Here is a 16,978-nt window from a genome sequence, read left to right as displayed (position 1 = left end):
ATTTTGCGGGGCAACAAATTAAAAGACAAACAAAGAGGGTTTCCGGTGTTCAATTGAAATTTACCGGTATGCCAGCCTTTCCCGAGGGTCCCGAAGGTCCTGACTCGCCTCTCATGCCCATCGGACCCTGCAATTATATTTCATTGCAATCATGGGCTAAACTTTTGGGCAATTTCGACACTTACCGGCAGCCCCATAGGTCCCTGGTCTCCCTTGTGGCCCTTTTCACCCTGCAGAGGAGATTTGAAACAGATTTAGAGCTGGACATTTAGACATGTTAGTTGGTGGCACATGGACTCTTACCGAATCCCCCTTGCGTCCGTCCATGCCGCGTTCCCCCTGAAGGCCGTTGTGTCCCGGTGGACCCATGGGTCCCGGTGGCCCCGGCGGACCATATAACTGCGGAGGAAATCACATCATTTAAGATTAATCCAGAGAGTGGTGGACCAAAGTAAGTAGCTTACATATTCGATGGTGGCCATGTGCGGAGAATCGGACATCCCGTCATCCTGACGACGACGCATCTTGCGGTACTGAAAACGAGTTGGGGATTAGTCATGCCCAAGATGGGATTTTAGAAAAATGTAACTTTTAACAACCAGGGATAGATGGTAGATATCTGCTATCTATTAAATCCGATAATTTGGAAATCCATAAAAGCAAATTAAAAAAGTCTTCTCCCTTAACGGAGAAGAAACGTTCTTGAAATAGAGACTCTTGAGTTTATTTTTCAAGATTAAGTCATTTTGAAATTGAGATAGCAATCTGCATTTATTTTCGTTCTGAATTTGGTCTTTCGAAACCAGAAACCTACATCTTGATTTTAAAATGTTGTGATTGAATCGGTCTTGTCCTTTTAAGTACAGTATTTTTCTGTGTAAATAAGCTTTAAATCAAGTACTCACCGAATCACCACGATCACCCTTGTCTCCCTTGACGCCAGGATAACCGGGAGGTCCTGGCAGGCCCGGAGGACCCATCAATCCAGGCGGTCCGATATCGCCGCGGTCGCCCTTCTCTCCCGGTGGACCCTGATAGCCGGGCAATCCAGGTGGTCCCTCAATGCCCGGCTCACCGGGCAGGCCATCCAAGCCACGTGGTCCCAGAGAACCGGGCTCACCCGGCTCTCCAGGCTCTCCCTTGCTGCCGTCCCGTCCATCGCGTCCATCCTTGCCCGAGGTGCCAGGCGGTCCTGGAGGACCTCGCAACAGTGTGACCGGCGGATCGTCGTACTCCTCGTCTATCTTGGTGCCTCCGGGTCCGAATATCTGCCCAAATTGCGAGTGTGTAAGCAAGGGTTGGAGGAGAGAAGATGGCAAATTTAGTGAGAAGATTAATTTATGCCACGTGGCGCCGCCCGAGGCGTTGCACGCGCTCGTTCCACACGCTTTTGATGGGGGAAACAAAAGCGGCGCGTAATTCGCAGCTAAGGGAAAAAGTTCCTCCCCACAGAAAGGGGGTTGGGGGAATGGGGTGTTGGTTTTTTGGGGGTGGTGCTCTGGTGGCGTGTTCTGGTGGTTGTGCCACAGCGAAAGTCTTTTGTGTGCCACGAAATTGTGTTAAGTGCAAGTTGGAGCATCCATGCCATCGCAGCATCCACCACCCACTACCCACTTTTGCCACCGCCCCGTTGAGACAATGGCTGCATAGAAAATCTTTAAAACCGAACCGCGTTCCATGGAGGTCTATGGGGCATAAGGGGTATATATATAGGAGTCGAAAATAAAGTCAAGTCAGCGACAGCGACTTCCCTACGTGCCTCGAGTGCCTGTGTGTGAGTGCCGGTGCCCCGCGCTTCGAGTGTGTGGGTGCTCTTTGGCTCTTGCCACTTGCCATTGTGTGTGCGGGGCATGTGTGTGTGTGTGTAAGTGAGTGAGTGCATTGCGAAAGACAATTAATTCTTTTTTTTTTCCGTGTTTTTTTTTCGGTGGTTTAATGTGCGCGCTTCAAGGCAAATTTCCAAGGCACAGACAACCAGGCAAGGCAGCCCCAACAAACATCAAGTCCAAAGTTTCGATGGGACTTAAGTGAGCACACCCATCCAAACGTGCACTGCACCCAGGAAAAGTCATTCAAAATCAATGTTTAAAAAAGAGATTTAGCTTGTGGGTTTTTAAATCGACCTTATTATACGGGAAGAATATGGGTTACATAAGTATAAAGTTTTTTAATGGAAAAAAAAGTTAGTTGGCGTAAGAAAAGGATTTATGTTTCCATTTCTTATAATTATTATAACCCATAAAAATCAAGGTAAAAATATGAAATTCTGTTTTAGTATAATATTATCAAAAAAAATTAAAATTAAAATTTTTATGTGTGTTATTTCCCATAGAAAGGAAACTTACTTACTTCTTTCTAGTTTTATAAACTGATCATTATATTATTTATATTTTATTTTTCAGTGCACTGTGGCTGACGGGAAATTACCAAAAGTTGTTGAGGGCGGGGGGCTTTCAGACCGCAATGCACCCGAAAACAAAAACCTCTATTAGGCGACTGCTGAGCGACATAAAAGGCAAACTCCGGCAAAAACAGCAAAGTGCAGTGGAAAACGTTAAGGAGCCATGGAAAATGGCTAGAATAAAGGCGAATGGGGAAAACCATTTACACATGTGGCTCAAGCAAATAGAGACACTCGGCGTTTCGCTGGAATATTCAATAGGATTCGGGGTAAATCGAGTTGGGACTAAAATGGGCCTCAGGTTGGCATTAAAGTCGGATCCTTCGTGGAATTAAAGGTGAGTGCTCCCCGGGCGGTACTGCTCGAAATCTGATTGAATGTATCCGTTTAGTCCTTTGATTGTGCAAATGCATTTATGTATTACGCACAGTCGTTCACCTCTATCCTGGCATTATGCAATTGATCCTGTAGCTGTATCTGTATCTGCATGTGTATCTGCAACTGTATTTGCATCTGTGGAAGTGTAATTTCCTTGCGGCATGCCCGGGCATGTGCAACAATTACATTTTCTTCTGTCACAGGAAGTGGCGTACTTACAGTTATTAAAACCCGGCAACAACAGCAACCATAAGGACAACGGCATAAGCATCCGCATCAGCGGCAAGGCATAACAATGTAAGCGCTTAACGCACACTTATACGGACAGGATGTGGCTTGGGCTTGGTCCTGGCATATGCACAAGTTGTTGGTCCTGCGAAATGGCGGCAGACAAAAGGACTAGGCGGCAAAGACAACTATGGACTAAGGATGCATTGAGGAGACTGAGACTGAGAAGGAGCAGGAGACGGAGCATAAGTCCTCGCCTCACCGCAAATGCACTTCCCAATTTCAACTTTTTCCCCCTTGGCATTTTCTTTTTGGCCCAGGAGCTCATCTGCATGTGGATTCTGCCTCCTGGCTCCCTGCTCCCAGCTCCTAAGCAGGTGTGTTCCTGGTATGTGTGCAAGGATTCTCCAGCTCCTGCCTCAGTTTCCTTGCTTTGTTAGCAACTTTTGCACATTGTTTCTAATGCGGAATGGGAATTCCCCTTGCTTTCCTGCCTTTCTGGCCATTTGTAGAGCAATTAAAGCGATTTGAATTAAAGCCGAGTGCTTAACGTTTGCCTTCTGCTGTAATTAAGGGACACTTTGAGGGCTTATGTGCCCACATTTTCTGCGCCTGGCCAGTTGAAGATGGCATTCGAGGTTTAAAGGCTTTTAAAGGCAGCCACAATAAATAACATAAATAAAGGATACAGATACAGATACAGATGCCAACTGATTTTGTCGGCCTCGAAAGGACGCAGCTGCCTAACTACGAAAAAAAAATTGGATGCCTTTTCGGCAGCCCCAAAACCAATTGGTTTTGTGGGGGTAGGGAGTTCTAAAAGTGTGTGTATGTAGGGAAATCCATTAGAATGTATCAATATTTGTGTGGGAGAAGGCGCCTCGGGTAGAATTTAATTCTCAAAGTATTCAAACACAGTCACACGGGGGGTGCCTGGGCGTAGGGACCTCTTAAATTATGCGTGAATATTGAAAATATTTGCACAAACGCCTTTCAATTTAACGCACAAATGACGAGGCAAATGAATTTTCCACATCCACCGACATGGCGTTTTTTCATCACATACCTATCTTTTATATATTTTTTTTGCACATTTTAGTTGTCAATGTACAAATTGTAATTGTAAATTAATTGCCCCATCTGATTGTCTGTCGCTACGTCCGGATTTCTCTCTCAGTATGCATCCGGCGAAGTTTTTCCATTTAAAGCTGGCAGGAAACCGGTGGAGGAAAACAGACAAATGGCCGCACGTAAACGCGTTAAATTGAAAATCATTTTGATCTCGACGCGACCTTTTGCGGATGTCGTTGGGTGCAAAACCAGATGGAGAAAGGCCAGGATGGAGGTCCAGACCTCCAGGAGGAGGAGTAGGGGGAGCAAGTGGAGGAGGAGGATGGGGCCACCTCGGGACACTCGCCTTCAAGTACAGCATGTGCCGCATGGTTCTTCCCTCCTGCGTGCGCGCATATTTTTCACAATTTTTCATTTTCCCCGGCAGTTTTCTCTTTTGAAATTTCATATTTTTCTCGGGCCATAACAACAGGGAAAAAAGCACACTGAACGACCATCCGCCCCATCGGCCCACTACCTGAGGTGAAAGTTTTGCAGCCCGTTTCCGGCTCAAACACACACCCACATATATAGTACTACGTACACCCGGATACACCCAAAATCCCGCCACTTCATGGCGTGTAATGCGTTGCGCGATTGCCGCAAAAGTTTACAAAACATCCGAGGGTGGCCGGGAAGTTCTTGGCAAGTACGCGAGCGCATTAAATTCGTAATATGTTCCGCCTCGCATTGATACCGCTTACCATGGGCGATTCGGGCCGTAAAAGGCGGAACTGTAAACAACCTGAGAATGTTTATGTTATGCAACCTAGTCTTCCGAGATAATTTATGAAAATATCGTAAAAATTTCAAATACGGAAGCAATTAAGTTTTCGAACTCACAACACTGTGTCTACCCCGTAAGAAATCGATTTATTAAGTTCCAATGTTCTCATGTTATAAAACAAGTTCTTAAAATTTTAACAATGACGATACAATTTGCTGTAACCTATAAAATATATATATTTTTTTATGGGTCCTATTTAATTCTTTTATCATGGGTAGTAAAACTCTCAAGTAATGATATACGTTCAAAACAAGTTTTCACAATATTGTTTTTCAATATATAAAATGTCATGAGGAAGATAAACTAAAATTGCGTAGACTAGTTTCCCTAGGTATGTATCTAAAAATCTCTGTAATATATCTACCATAACAACCACTGTTCCTAGCCCCACAGAATGAAGCAAGTCAAGACTCGTTGTAAAAATTTCGCGTGATTTCGTTTCGCCCCCAACAATGTAGCTGCGGTTGCTCCGGCTGCCGTGATATTGTAATATGTATGAAATTCGGAAGTATTTAGGGAAATCGTTGTTAAAGATTTCGTCGTTTTGCCATCCGACGACTACAGTGCCACATCAATGCCAAGATGGCAGCAGTTGGCATTTGTGCGGTTGGTTGTTGGTTTCTTGGGTTGGCAAAGCGCGTTGGTTTCGTATAATTTTGCTACTTTTGCATGCACAGTGGGGTGGGGGGTTTTCTTTCCTCCATCTCATTCCGTATTCCCCACTTCCTGACCCTACAGCCCCCACAAACATCCATCCCCCTGCTCGAATTTCCAGAGTTGGCAACCTCAAACTCAAACCCACGTCAATGTAACACGCGTGCCTATAAATTTCTAAGGGGATAGGAATAGGGGGCTTTGGGAGTTCCTTGGGGTGGTACCGGGGGTCAGAGGGCATTGTCGCCAGGTCTGTGTATATGCGTGGGCATTATAAGCCTGGATTTCTTTATTCAATCGTTTTTGCGATTCCCGCAGCGCTCTCATCATCGGCGGCCATAAAATAAAAGTTACGAACACCCTTGGGGCCAGGACATTACGCCCCCAACTACCGCCTCCCACCCACATGTTCATATGTACCCACGCATGTCCTGCGGCGTGTTCCATGCTTGACCGGTTTTTTCCTTCTTTTTTTGCCAGAACAATCTGGCCATCTACCCATTCAATACAAGATAGATGGCCGCTGACCGCAGATAATTGCCGCAGCCAGAGGAAAATTGGAAAATTGCGCACAAAGAAGGCTAAATTTGCATGCTGCGCATTTTTCAATGAACAATGACGTAACACATAAGCACACATTGTGTTGGCCATTTCGTGGGGCTTATCAAATCGGAAAATCGCAAAATCGGAAAAGGAAAAGAGAAAATCGTCTCCACTCAAGCCGAAGCAATGAAAATCCAGGCAATGAGCCCAGGATCCGGACTCCGGAGTTCCTTGAAGGGTGGAGGGATGAAAGTGCTAAGCTTATTGCGTCGTTTAGGCAACACCCGGGCCAACGAATTGGCCAAGTGGCAGCCACAGCGATGAACCCTTTGAGTGGCAGACAAGAAGATATATGTATGTACAGGATACAGGGACACACACACATACACAGATTTGCTTGCAAAGGTCCTGTAAGCACAACCTTAAGTCTTTGATTTGCCGAGGAAAGTATGCCAAGCCGGAGAGAGCTCTCTTTTGAAAGTTCCTTGGGATCGCATTTCCTTTCGAGGAGGTGAACCCAAAGAGACCATGTGACGTGTAGCGAATTGACAAGTTTTTTGCGACTTTCGCAATTTTTATGACTCCATTTACTTAGAAGCAGGCGGCACGGGAAAACTTTGCTGTTGATAAGCAAAGCAAACCTTGCAGAGGGCTGGCTTGGTAAATTTATGCTGATGTGAAGGGCCCCGAAAGACAACAAACTTGACATGGGGGCCCTGGCTGAGCAACGATTGTAAAATACATTAGCATAAATTTGACATAAACGCTTCACAAACAGTTTCTTCTGGCTGAGATTGCTGTCAGCCATCCTACATCTAACATACAACACACAACATCCAACAAACAACCCCCCTCGTGTGACTTATCGTTTCAGCTTTATTAAACCGGGATATAGATGTGGAAATGTGAAAAGTGCAAATCTGCAACTGCTAAAACGAGCCATGACGTAGTAAATTCCACAAGACACACCCGCTTTGAAATTAATTTGAATTTTTAATATGATGCCCGCTCGTAAATTTCATGTTTGTGCTGCGGGCAAAAATCACTGAAATACCCTATAGGCAGGGGGTATTATACTTTTAAAGAGATTGTGTTGATTTATGAAATTTTTGACGGCCGGCTGGTTTTTGTCACTAGGCTTAGTAAAGTCATAGATTTTTATTGGTAATGGACTGAATATAGGGCACAGATCCATCGGTTACTTGTGAAACTCTGCCTCACGCCTCACTACACACATCAAATTCATTTCATATGCTAACCCGTCATCAGATGGAAACGCCCCCTCCGCAACCCGCCTCTGGCCATGTGGCCATCTATATGAGCATTTTATTCTGACGAGGCGACGAGAATAACATGTCAAATTTATAATGCCAGCAATTGCGTTATGTATTTTTTATGACTCCGACGGCTAGGCAATAACCCCAAAAACAGGAGGAAAAAATGTGGGGAAATGGTTTTAGCCAGATGCCGTTGGCGAGAAATGGATAAATGTTTTTTTCGAAAATAGCCCGTGCATTTTTTACGATTTGCTGAACTAATTATGGCCAGGTTGAGCTGATTTCGAGGGTCTATGGAAAGCAGAGAAACAATTCCCACCAATGCAGCTTCTCATATCATTATCATTATTATTATAATTAACAATCCAGCCAGGCAAAAGCGACATCGCGTTGGGGGTTCCTTTCTTTCAAGAGGGAAATCGATGCCACATTGGAAAATAAAATGACTGCCTGGAAGGCGTCACGTTTCCAGCGAAGATGACGGCAATTGTTGCAAATCATTTTTTATTTCCTTGCACTGCCTGCGGTGCGGCGCATGAGTGCGAATATAGTTATATCTATTCTGTTGTTGCCAAAAGTTTTGTTTGTTTGCCGAAGAAGTCGGCCCACAGGCAGAAGCCGTTGCTTATGACTTTCATTTGTTTTGACATCACGTTGCTGCAGTTCCCTCGGATTCGAATTGGGATTGGGGACCTCCGAGGGGGAATTTGAAACTGGCTGGCAACTAGGAAAGATCGAAAAGTTTTATGGAATTCCTAATAACTGCTTCCTCTATTGGAAAACTATTCATTTTCCTTTGGCCAAGGAAAAAAGCATGCCAAATTCTTGGCCACAAAAATGTATCTCTCGACTCGGTTTAAAATATTGTTATGAAAGTATGTGCTCAAATTCTTAATTGGTTTTAATGCAAACGTGCTTGTCAAATATTTTGTATTTATTTGGTAGTCAGAATTTCTGTTGCTTTATTCTTTTCATGAGGTGAATATTTGCATTGTGATTTATTTCTTGACTGCGGAAAAGTTATACTTATTTGGCCTTTCTACTGAGTTATTATTAAGGATTTGGGTGAAGTCGATTTTAAATATTTTAATTGGCTTTAAGCCGTTCATAAAATGCTTTGCTTATTAAATCCTAAAGTGTGGATAAATTAAACTCTTCCAATACAATTGGAATTTTCTTTTTAATTTAATAAATGAATTGAAAGATATTTGTTTAAATTATTTTTCACATCATTTTTCTTGTCAAGCGAAAGGTCTTTTCTCCCTGAATTGTAAGTTCTTCCTGTTCTTAATCCTTTAATGTATGCCTGTATCTCTTTAATCCTATTATCTGACAAACTTTTCTGAACATTAAGAGCTCTATCTACCCTCGCTTGGGTTTGAAAGAGAATCCATGAGCAACTCATAAAATAAGTTGAGCACGTTGCCGCCGCGTTTTCTGTTTGTTGTTTCGCTGTTGGGCGTATTGAAAGTCGGTTTGTATTGGCCAATGCCTGCCGTTTTCCTTTGGCATTACGCGTTATGGCATGAAAAACACAGCAAATACGGAGGCAACAGCGGCTCCCATGACTTTGACTTTGCTGCACGATAATCAGAATGTTTTTCCTAGTTTCCCCTTACCCCGTGGCCATGGCTACGTGAAAATGGGCAAAATGCGCAAATGTTTGCGCACTGGTTGAGCAGCAGCAGCAGCATAGCATAATACATAAACACGAACCCCTGGCCAAAAGTTGAATCCGAGGAAACTCATCCGTGGCGTAGCAGCTTCGCCGGCGGCGCTTATGCATTTTTCATGGCGCACACAAACACGTGCTGGCCACATATTCATATATGTATCTGCGTATATGTATGTATGTATGTAAAAAAAAAAGGAAATGAAATGAAAATTCCAGCATCGCCCCGAAGAATCGGGCGCATCCATCAACACGTCAAAAGGGCGGCAACAGCTGCCGACACTTGGAGTGCCAATAAAAATGTTAAGTATTCCAGCACTGTTGACAAAATTACGTAAAGGTTGGGGGTTCAGAGCTATAACTTGCTAAGATACTTAAGATACTAGATAAATGCCTTCGATAGGAAACAAGAATTTCAAGGGAGACGCCATAATTTAGGCATCAGATTAGAGGGGCGGCGAAAGACATAGTTTCTCTGGAATGGGCTGCCAAAAGTATCTGCCAGATACTTTCGGCACTTTTTCCTTTTATCTTCTTTGGCAGCTTGTCAAAGTTGAATCTCAGGACTCGCACTTGCTGTAATGAGTTAAGTAACACGTTTCCCGCAGCCGTGTAAACATGCTCATTACACCGACTGCCAAAACATGCAGGTGAAACCATGCGGAAGGACAAGTTTCGGTGGGTATCTCTGTGCATATATATATATTTACACCCGCGGCGTCACTAGTATTTACAGATTAGCATAAAATTAACGCACACGCCCACGCATTTGTACAAAAGTAATTTACATGATAATACACTTCTTGTTTTCGAACTCAATTTACGGCCTGTGCCGTCGAGTTTCTAATTAAAAATCGAGGGGAATCAGACTTATTTTTTGGTTTTGTTATTTTTTGCCTCTCAGCTTTTTGTATTATGTTGATTACACTTACCCGCTTGCCGCGCTTGCCACGCGGTCCTTTCTCTCCAGGAGGTCCTGCAGGTCCAATGGGTCCCGCCTCTCCTCGAATCCCTGGTTCTCCGGGCGGACCTGTGTACACAACCCAATGTTAATTTCACCGAATCGCTTCTAGTGACAGATTTCAAAATGCGAGCAAACAATGGCAATATACCTATACCGTCACACAGATACTACAGATACAAATACAGATACAGCTACGCCCGCAAGTGTTGTGCAAACAGTGGGCGTGGCCTTTGTAATTATAGAGCACCGAGAGCTCAATATAGCCTTCACTCCCCCCATACCATTCTGTTGGTTTTGGTCAGCAATTTGTTCAACTGGTTGATGATAAGGGACGGACAGCTCTTGATGGTTTAACGATGGTCGGGGCTTAGTTGGCAATGCAAATTGTTTATTTGCCTGGGAATGAAATGCTCTGAGTTCACCGTGGTCGGCAATCGATTGTAAATGGTTCAAGGCCCCAGCTTCCTCCTATCTCTATGCTAATGATGGCAGCGACTTGACCCACTTAATGGCATTCTATATACAGATATATAACGTCGTCGGAATACCTTTCCCTACGACGCCACTCTGAGCAATTGGAATGCAAACAGATGCAGAAAAACAATTTAATATGCATAAGCTGCACTTTTGCTGGCAGCTGGAAAATAAGACCTTACACGCAGAAAAATTAAGATGGGAATAGAGACAAGATCAAGTTTTTTTTAAATTTGAAAATTCATGGTCTTACTTATTTGAGAAGAAAAATTCTTCAATTCTTGAAGAAAATATTCTTAAAAATACTTTTTTAAATTCTCCTTCTCACCTCTTCGAGAAAAAACGTTCTTAAAATCGAGAAAAAATTACTCTTGAAATTGGGGAACAATTAGTATCTTCTTCTTCAAGAAGAAAGTAGTCTCGAAAACCGAGTTCCTTCATCTACATTTTGTGAATCTTAGCTTATTTCTAAGATCGAATGGCGGATTTTTATCTTGAGAACTTGTTTTTTTCTTGGTGTAGTCATACCCCCGTCGACAAGGAATCTCATTCTCCGATGGATCTCTGTGTGTATGGAGCAAATACTTCACAGCCGTCTGTTGGCTGCAAATCCAATTTGAGCTCATCATAAGACCCCATCCCTGACATCCCCTCCTGACAATTTACCGACCCCCGGTGGCTCACATTCTTGCTAAACGCTGGCTCTTCACTCAATTTGCGTGCTTTGTTCCTAAGCCGCCGTGCTGAAGTGGCTCATAAATCCATCAGCGGCAAATTGACTTTGCCCCACTGTGCGGTCGTCGACCAACCTGTTTAGTTAGAATAATGAGAAATTGCGTTCTTTTTTTCGGGTTGTTTGCCATGGCCATTAAACGAGACCATTTGCACAACCAACAATGAAGGGTAGGGCAGAAGGGGGCTTATATCATAGATAAATCCAATTGTGCGGCTTGTCAAAAACGGGCCAGGGCTAAAAGATATATATAGTAAGTTCGTAAAATTGCGTTTACGCAAAAGGACCTCGTCGTCCTGCGGAGAGCATAAATTTACCGGCACGCCAGGAAAGAGATCCTCTGATGTCGCCTCCCATTTGTTTATAAAGCCATTCAGTCCATTGTCTGGGCCAGAAGTTTTCTATTTTCTATTTATGTATGCATAATTCACCGTTAAGCATTTTAAGCGACAATTGCAAAACAGTATAAAAACTATGGTAGAGCAGAGGGCCCAGGGAGGATTGTGGATTTATAGTGTCCAGTCCAGAGTGTCCAGGATATTGGATTGCCGGTCGGTCAGCTTAGTGTTTATTTTTGCCTTACTGGCAGATGGAATGCCCGAGATAAGTTTTAATTTCATAGAACGGATGCCGCCCGAAGAAGCAATGCAATCAGCCAAAAACAAAAACCCAAATGAAACGAAATTCAAATAAATCATGAAATAAATTGAATTTTTTGATATTACAGCTGGGACTGTCCATGTTTTGTGCTGAGATTTTCAGGGCTCTGGGCCACCGGACCACCGGCATTTTCCGCCTGAAAACGACAACACATCCAATTGCTCTGGGCTGCCAGGCCCACACACAAAGAAAGCTTAACTAATTACGGACCCGATAAGATAAGCCGTCGAGACCAGACAGACACTGGGAATCCCGGAAACAAATGACGTTCCATTTATTCAAATCAAGCCGGAGAAATGTCCCCTGGGTTCTGGGTTCCTGTCGCTGAATTTGGGGAAAAATAAATTGCAATTTCATGTCCATCAACGCACCAGGGAAAAGTGGGCGGGAGTTGGATGGATGGGCCTACCAACAACTGGACGGAGGTAATCGAATGCAGCATTACTGCAACAGCAACTGCATCTGGCACTGCAACTTCAACTGCCTTTGGATATCGCAACAGCAGATCTTGCATCCCAAGTACAAAAGTCCAGAAAGAAATCCAGAAACAATAGCCAGCTACAAGAGCCTCGTCATCGCAATCACATCCAAATGCCACTGGCGACATCGAAGCACTTTGATGCCAGCCAACTGATAAGTCAAGGGACGTTGGATGAGGGGTAGAAAAGGGGGTGTGGCACATCCAGGGGCGGATGGGCGGTTGGGAGAAGGGGGCGTGGACCCTCGTAATGATGCGGGTTGCGCAAAACCGCAGCCAAGCGCTTAATTGATGGCGTTGCTTGATGGCCTAACGAATGGTCAAACGCACTAGGGGTACTCAATCAAGGAAAACTTGAGAAATTAAAATAAATCGTAAATAAATCATACAGATAAGTTTAAAAAAAAAAAAAATTCCAATAAGATTTTGTTATATTTAGAAAGTATGCAACGCATCATCATCAAATTAAAATTTAATAGCTTAATGCACCGGATCATAACAGATTTCAAAGCCAATCAAAGCTATTAATGAACTTTCAAAGTCGTGTTAACGTAATTTCAAGGGGGGCGTCATCCCAAAGCATAAAAAAAGAAACTACCAAAACCAAAATTAAAATAAAAATGTATTCTCTCAGTAAAAACCCGACAACGGATAGTCAACACCATTAATCCGCAATCCATCATTTGGTTAAAGAACTTTCCAGTGTCATACAATAGACTTTTATTGGTCATCAATCCATCTACTAAGTCCATCAGTCGCAGCTTGTGCTATTGGTTATTTATTGCCACCATTGAGTGCCCCTAGTAAAACAATAGTACAAGCTTTCCCACCGAGATCCCAACCCATCCCATACCATACCATCAGATTCCATAGTGTTGTACTCCAACTCGATGGTAGTCATGCTAATGAGCCGCTAAAAGCAACATAAATGACATAAAGTTGCATTTTTACGACTGCGGCCAGTGCCACGAGTTTTCGGGTTCTACAAATTTTTACGAGAATCACTAGATTTGTATTTGATTCTGGGGCGTTTCAACTATTTTCGAACGGCATGTTTTTGGGGCATTTCTCGTGTATTAAATTCGTATAAAGTGCAGAAATGTGTTGTGTTAGGAGCCGGCTCGTAAAACCGAAAGCCGAATGGAAATTCCATTGTTGTTGTGGGCGTACTGAACTCCCAACATTTCTATGCGCATTTAATTGACGTTAAAGTCCGAATTGGGGGAACAGCAAAGGTCATAAAAGTTATCGCCAAATGCAGCAGTGGAAAATGAATTTTGAAAATTTCCAAATATGGTAGAGGAGAGGAATAAAATATTTAAAATATGTGTGAGGCCATAAAAATTTGTTGGGAAATTGTGTGAAAAGCGCGCGCGCTGGCACTCTGATTTCCATTTAAACGAGCCAACCAAAAATAAAAAGAACTAACTAATGGGAAACTGGGCTAGTCAATGACTCAATTAGACGGGGATGGGGGCCACATATTCCCAGCACTCCCAGATGCGAGTGACAATAAATTAGACGACCCGCAGCAGTTTAAAAACTCCACGTTCAATCGATCAATCGATGACCAAAATGCACAAGTATCTTTGAATCTGTATTTGTATCAGTATCTGTGTTATCCCAAATGCGTTAAGTGGCAAACAAACAAATATAAATAGTACTTACCTGGTGGTCCCGGCGGTCCCGGCGGACCTTCGATGATGCCCGTGGGGAACTCGTCACCCTTGATGGTTGTGGTAAGTCCGCGATCGCCTCGATCGCCCTTGTCACCCTGCAAAGTCAGCCAGAGAGTGAGTCATTGTGGAAATTAAGTGGAAAACCCAGAGTCAGCCTGGTGCTGCCTTAATGCATAAATAAACGATAAATACTGAGGAAGAAAAGAAAAGCCCGAGACCATAAAGAAAATGGGAAAGTCAGGAGAACAAAAGAGGACGACCCGACAGGATGACAGCGAATCACTGGCAGTCACTTAAACCGTAGCCTTGTTTATCCAACAGATACAATAATGCATTAATCCTGGTGACATCTCCATCCTCCCTCGGATTCTCTTTATTGTTATCATGTGTGTGTTATCTGCGCGCCGCCTTTGTTTGTGGTTGTAGTTTTTTGTAAAGGGATTTTCGGTGAATCACAATCACCGGCAGAAACTCACCTTTGTGCCAGGTGCGCCGGCCACGCCAGGTGGTCCTGCGATTCCCGGTTGTCCGGCCTCGCCCTGGACGCCCTGTGCTCCAGTTTCACCCGGAGGTCCTCGCTCGCCAGGCACCCCAGGTTGTCCCGCCTCACCCGGAGGTCCTGGCGGACCCGGTTCACCAGGCTCTCCCTGCGGAAACGAGGAAACATGTGTATTAACTCAGGATTTGAATCAGGTTCTAGATCTCCCATGGAGTTCGGGGCACGTGCAGGACATAAACCATAAACAGGACATGCTGGGTCAATGGAACTTCAAAACAACTCACCTTCAGCTGTATGACTGTGGAAGCGGATACATTGACGCCTGCTTCTTGCAAGTCCTTACAGCATCAACACAAACCAAAAACAACAAGTTTAAATGCAACATAAAAAATATTAAATTAAGTTAATCAAAACAATGGTTAGTAAATCATCAAATATTAAACTTCAGCTGCTGCAAAAGCCAGATTAGCCAAATTAAAAGCAAATAAACCAAATGAAATGAGCGTTCTTAAAGGGTAACTTCAAAACTACGAAACAAATAGGATGGAAATTCCATTAAAAACTACCAAGGGATCTGTCCGAAAAGTTGCCACTGCCAAAAAGAAAGGAAAAGGGGGAAAGTGTATACCAAACTACAAAACTACGATGTTGCAACGAATTTATGGCGCAGTTTAAACAAAAGAGCCAAGGCAACAGGACAACCGACGGAAGACAGAAGCCAGAAGACAGGAGACAACTTAAAAGCATTACAAACGAGAATGAAGCGAGACATAAACACAACTACACAAGGATACAACTAAGTAAAAGGACGACTAGGACGAGGACTGGACCAGAAGGACAAATCCAGAGACCAAGGACAACCGGTTGCGAATAATTTGTGTACGCTGGGCTGCCATCGCTTGGCCATCTGCATTTGGCCCCTGAAAAATGGTCTTGACCATGTCCAACGTCTACGTCCAAACAGGGAATTTGGGAGGCAGAGTGGTAAAGAGTGGCAAAGAGTTTGGATGGGTGGTGGCAATACCTTAACAGCAACTATCTCCGCATAGCCCAGCGTGCCGCCATGCAGCGTTGTCACCGATCTCTTCAGACCCTAGGAATGCAAAGCAATTTGGACCCGGTTAGACTCTATTTAATTTGTAGCCAAGAATTGCAGCAGCCTTTGCGGATTTGGATGACTGGAGGAGGACTAGGTGATGGACTTACCTTCACCGTTTGGAAGACATCCATGCCGGGGTGGCCGACATCGCCCTTCTGGCCCTTGTCACCGGGCTTGCCCGCCGAGCCCTTCTCGCCGCTGATGCCATTCATGCCCTGAGCGGAGAAAAGATATCCAAAGTTTGCTTAAATATTAGTTCCTTCCCTTACTTCCCTGAACATGTAGCGTTTTAATAAATGTACGTTTTGAATTGATAAAAATATGTCGGATTATATGTGAACTCACTTCGTAAACATCCCGTGATTCATGGCTGGTTGCAATGTTTTGTTATAAATTTATGTAATATTTTTTTATAGTTCATAAGGCTTGGCTTAATTATAATTTTTTAAAAAATTGTAACCATTGAGTATCGTTTAAAATCAAGCTTATGAAAGATGATTTCACATGTAATATAATACTTGTACTTTTTAAAATTAAAGTAAAAATGCTCTAAAAAGATTTGCACTCAGGATGTTATGTTACTAACAATATTTACTAACAATATTTATCTCAATTTAAAGAAGCTGTAAAGTTTCCAACGAATATCTTAAATCCAGATTGAATACGTTTTTCTGAATGTGTTAATTCGTTTTCAATTGTAATATAAATCATGAGAGATCTTCCTCTGGAAAGGTTTCTCAGCATATGGACTTCATTTCCTGTTTTCAGCTGCCACTTACCGGATCGCCCTTCTCACCGCCGTCTCCCTTCTTGCCGCGTTTCCCTCGTTTTCCCTGCGGACCTGGTGGACCTGGAGGACCTGCAACGGAAAGTTTCGAGAGTTAGTTGTGAAAAAGCAATCTTAAGGTCGCCTCATTAGTTGCCCATTGAACTTGCCGCTGACCCACAGGAACCCGGACCAGTGGCAAGTCATTTCCTTGAGTCACATCTTCGTTTTGCCCATCTTAAGTCCCCATTCCCATTTCCAGTTGAGCTACTTTTTTGAACGTTGTTTTTTGCGCAGTTGGCGCGAATTCATTTAGCTGAAAAATGACTTTTCGCAGCATTTTGTCACGCTGCGGGAAAAAAAAAGCCAAGCTGCTGGCGAATGGCGACTGGCGGGCACAAAATATTTACAACCACTTTGGCTGCTATTATTTCGGTGCTGCGAGGAAACTTTATCTATCCAAAGGAACCAGAGGAGCGAAGAGCAGGCAGCCAGGATCCTAGGACCTCGGAGCAGGACAAAGCTGCAGTCGATGCTTTTCAATTATTTCGCATGCAATTTTCCATGGCATAAAAC

The 16,978-nt window shown here is 43.6% G+C and overlaps 1 protein-coding gene across 19 annotated transcripts in view; it reads right to left on the bottom strand.

The window, feature by feature from the left end:
- The window catches only part of LOC108006994 (collagen alpha chain CG42342), a 76,175-nt gene that overhangs the window by 5,214 nt on the left and 53,983 nt on the right, over positions 1–16,978 (bottom strand). For 7 of the 19 annotated variants that reach the window (XM_065867064.2, XM_065867069.2, XM_065867074.2 and 4 more), the window contains exons 3-14: positions 16,416–16,495; positions 15,744–15,851; positions 15,562–15,630; positions 14,822–14,875; positions 14,515–14,685; positions 14,028–14,133; positions 9,983–10,080; positions 906–1,268; positions 465–533; positions 304–399; positions 186–230; positions 65–127 (exon numbers count right to left, since the gene is read on the bottom strand). In XM_065867064.2, the coding sequence (XP_065723136.2) occupies positions 65–127; positions 186–230; positions 304–399; positions 465–533; positions 906–1,268; positions 9,983–10,080; positions 14,028–14,133; positions 14,515–14,685; positions 14,822–14,875; positions 15,562–15,630; positions 15,744–15,851; positions 16,416–16,495 (1,322 nt within the window). The remainder of the gene's footprint in view (positions 1–64; positions 128–185; positions 231–303; positions 400–464; positions 534–905; positions 1,269–9,982; positions 10,081–14,027; positions 14,134–14,514; positions 14,686–14,821; positions 14,876–15,561; positions 15,631–15,743; positions 15,852–16,415; positions 16,496–16,978) is intronic. The other 12 variants (XM_036817832.3, XM_065867067.2, XM_065867072.2 and 9 more) reach the window with 6 other exon arrangements.

The sequence above is a fragment of the Drosophila suzukii genome, chromosome 3 (genome assembly GCF_043229965.1).
Source record: "Drosophila suzukii chromosome 3, CBGP_Dsuzu_IsoJpt1.0, whole genome shotgun sequence".
Taxonomy (NCBI): domain Eukaryota; kingdom Metazoa; phylum Arthropoda; class Insecta; order Diptera; family Drosophilidae; genus Drosophila; species Drosophila suzukii.
The sequence above is the reverse complement of the archived record's forward strand: the minus strand, read 5'-3'. Positions and strand labels throughout refer to the sequence as shown.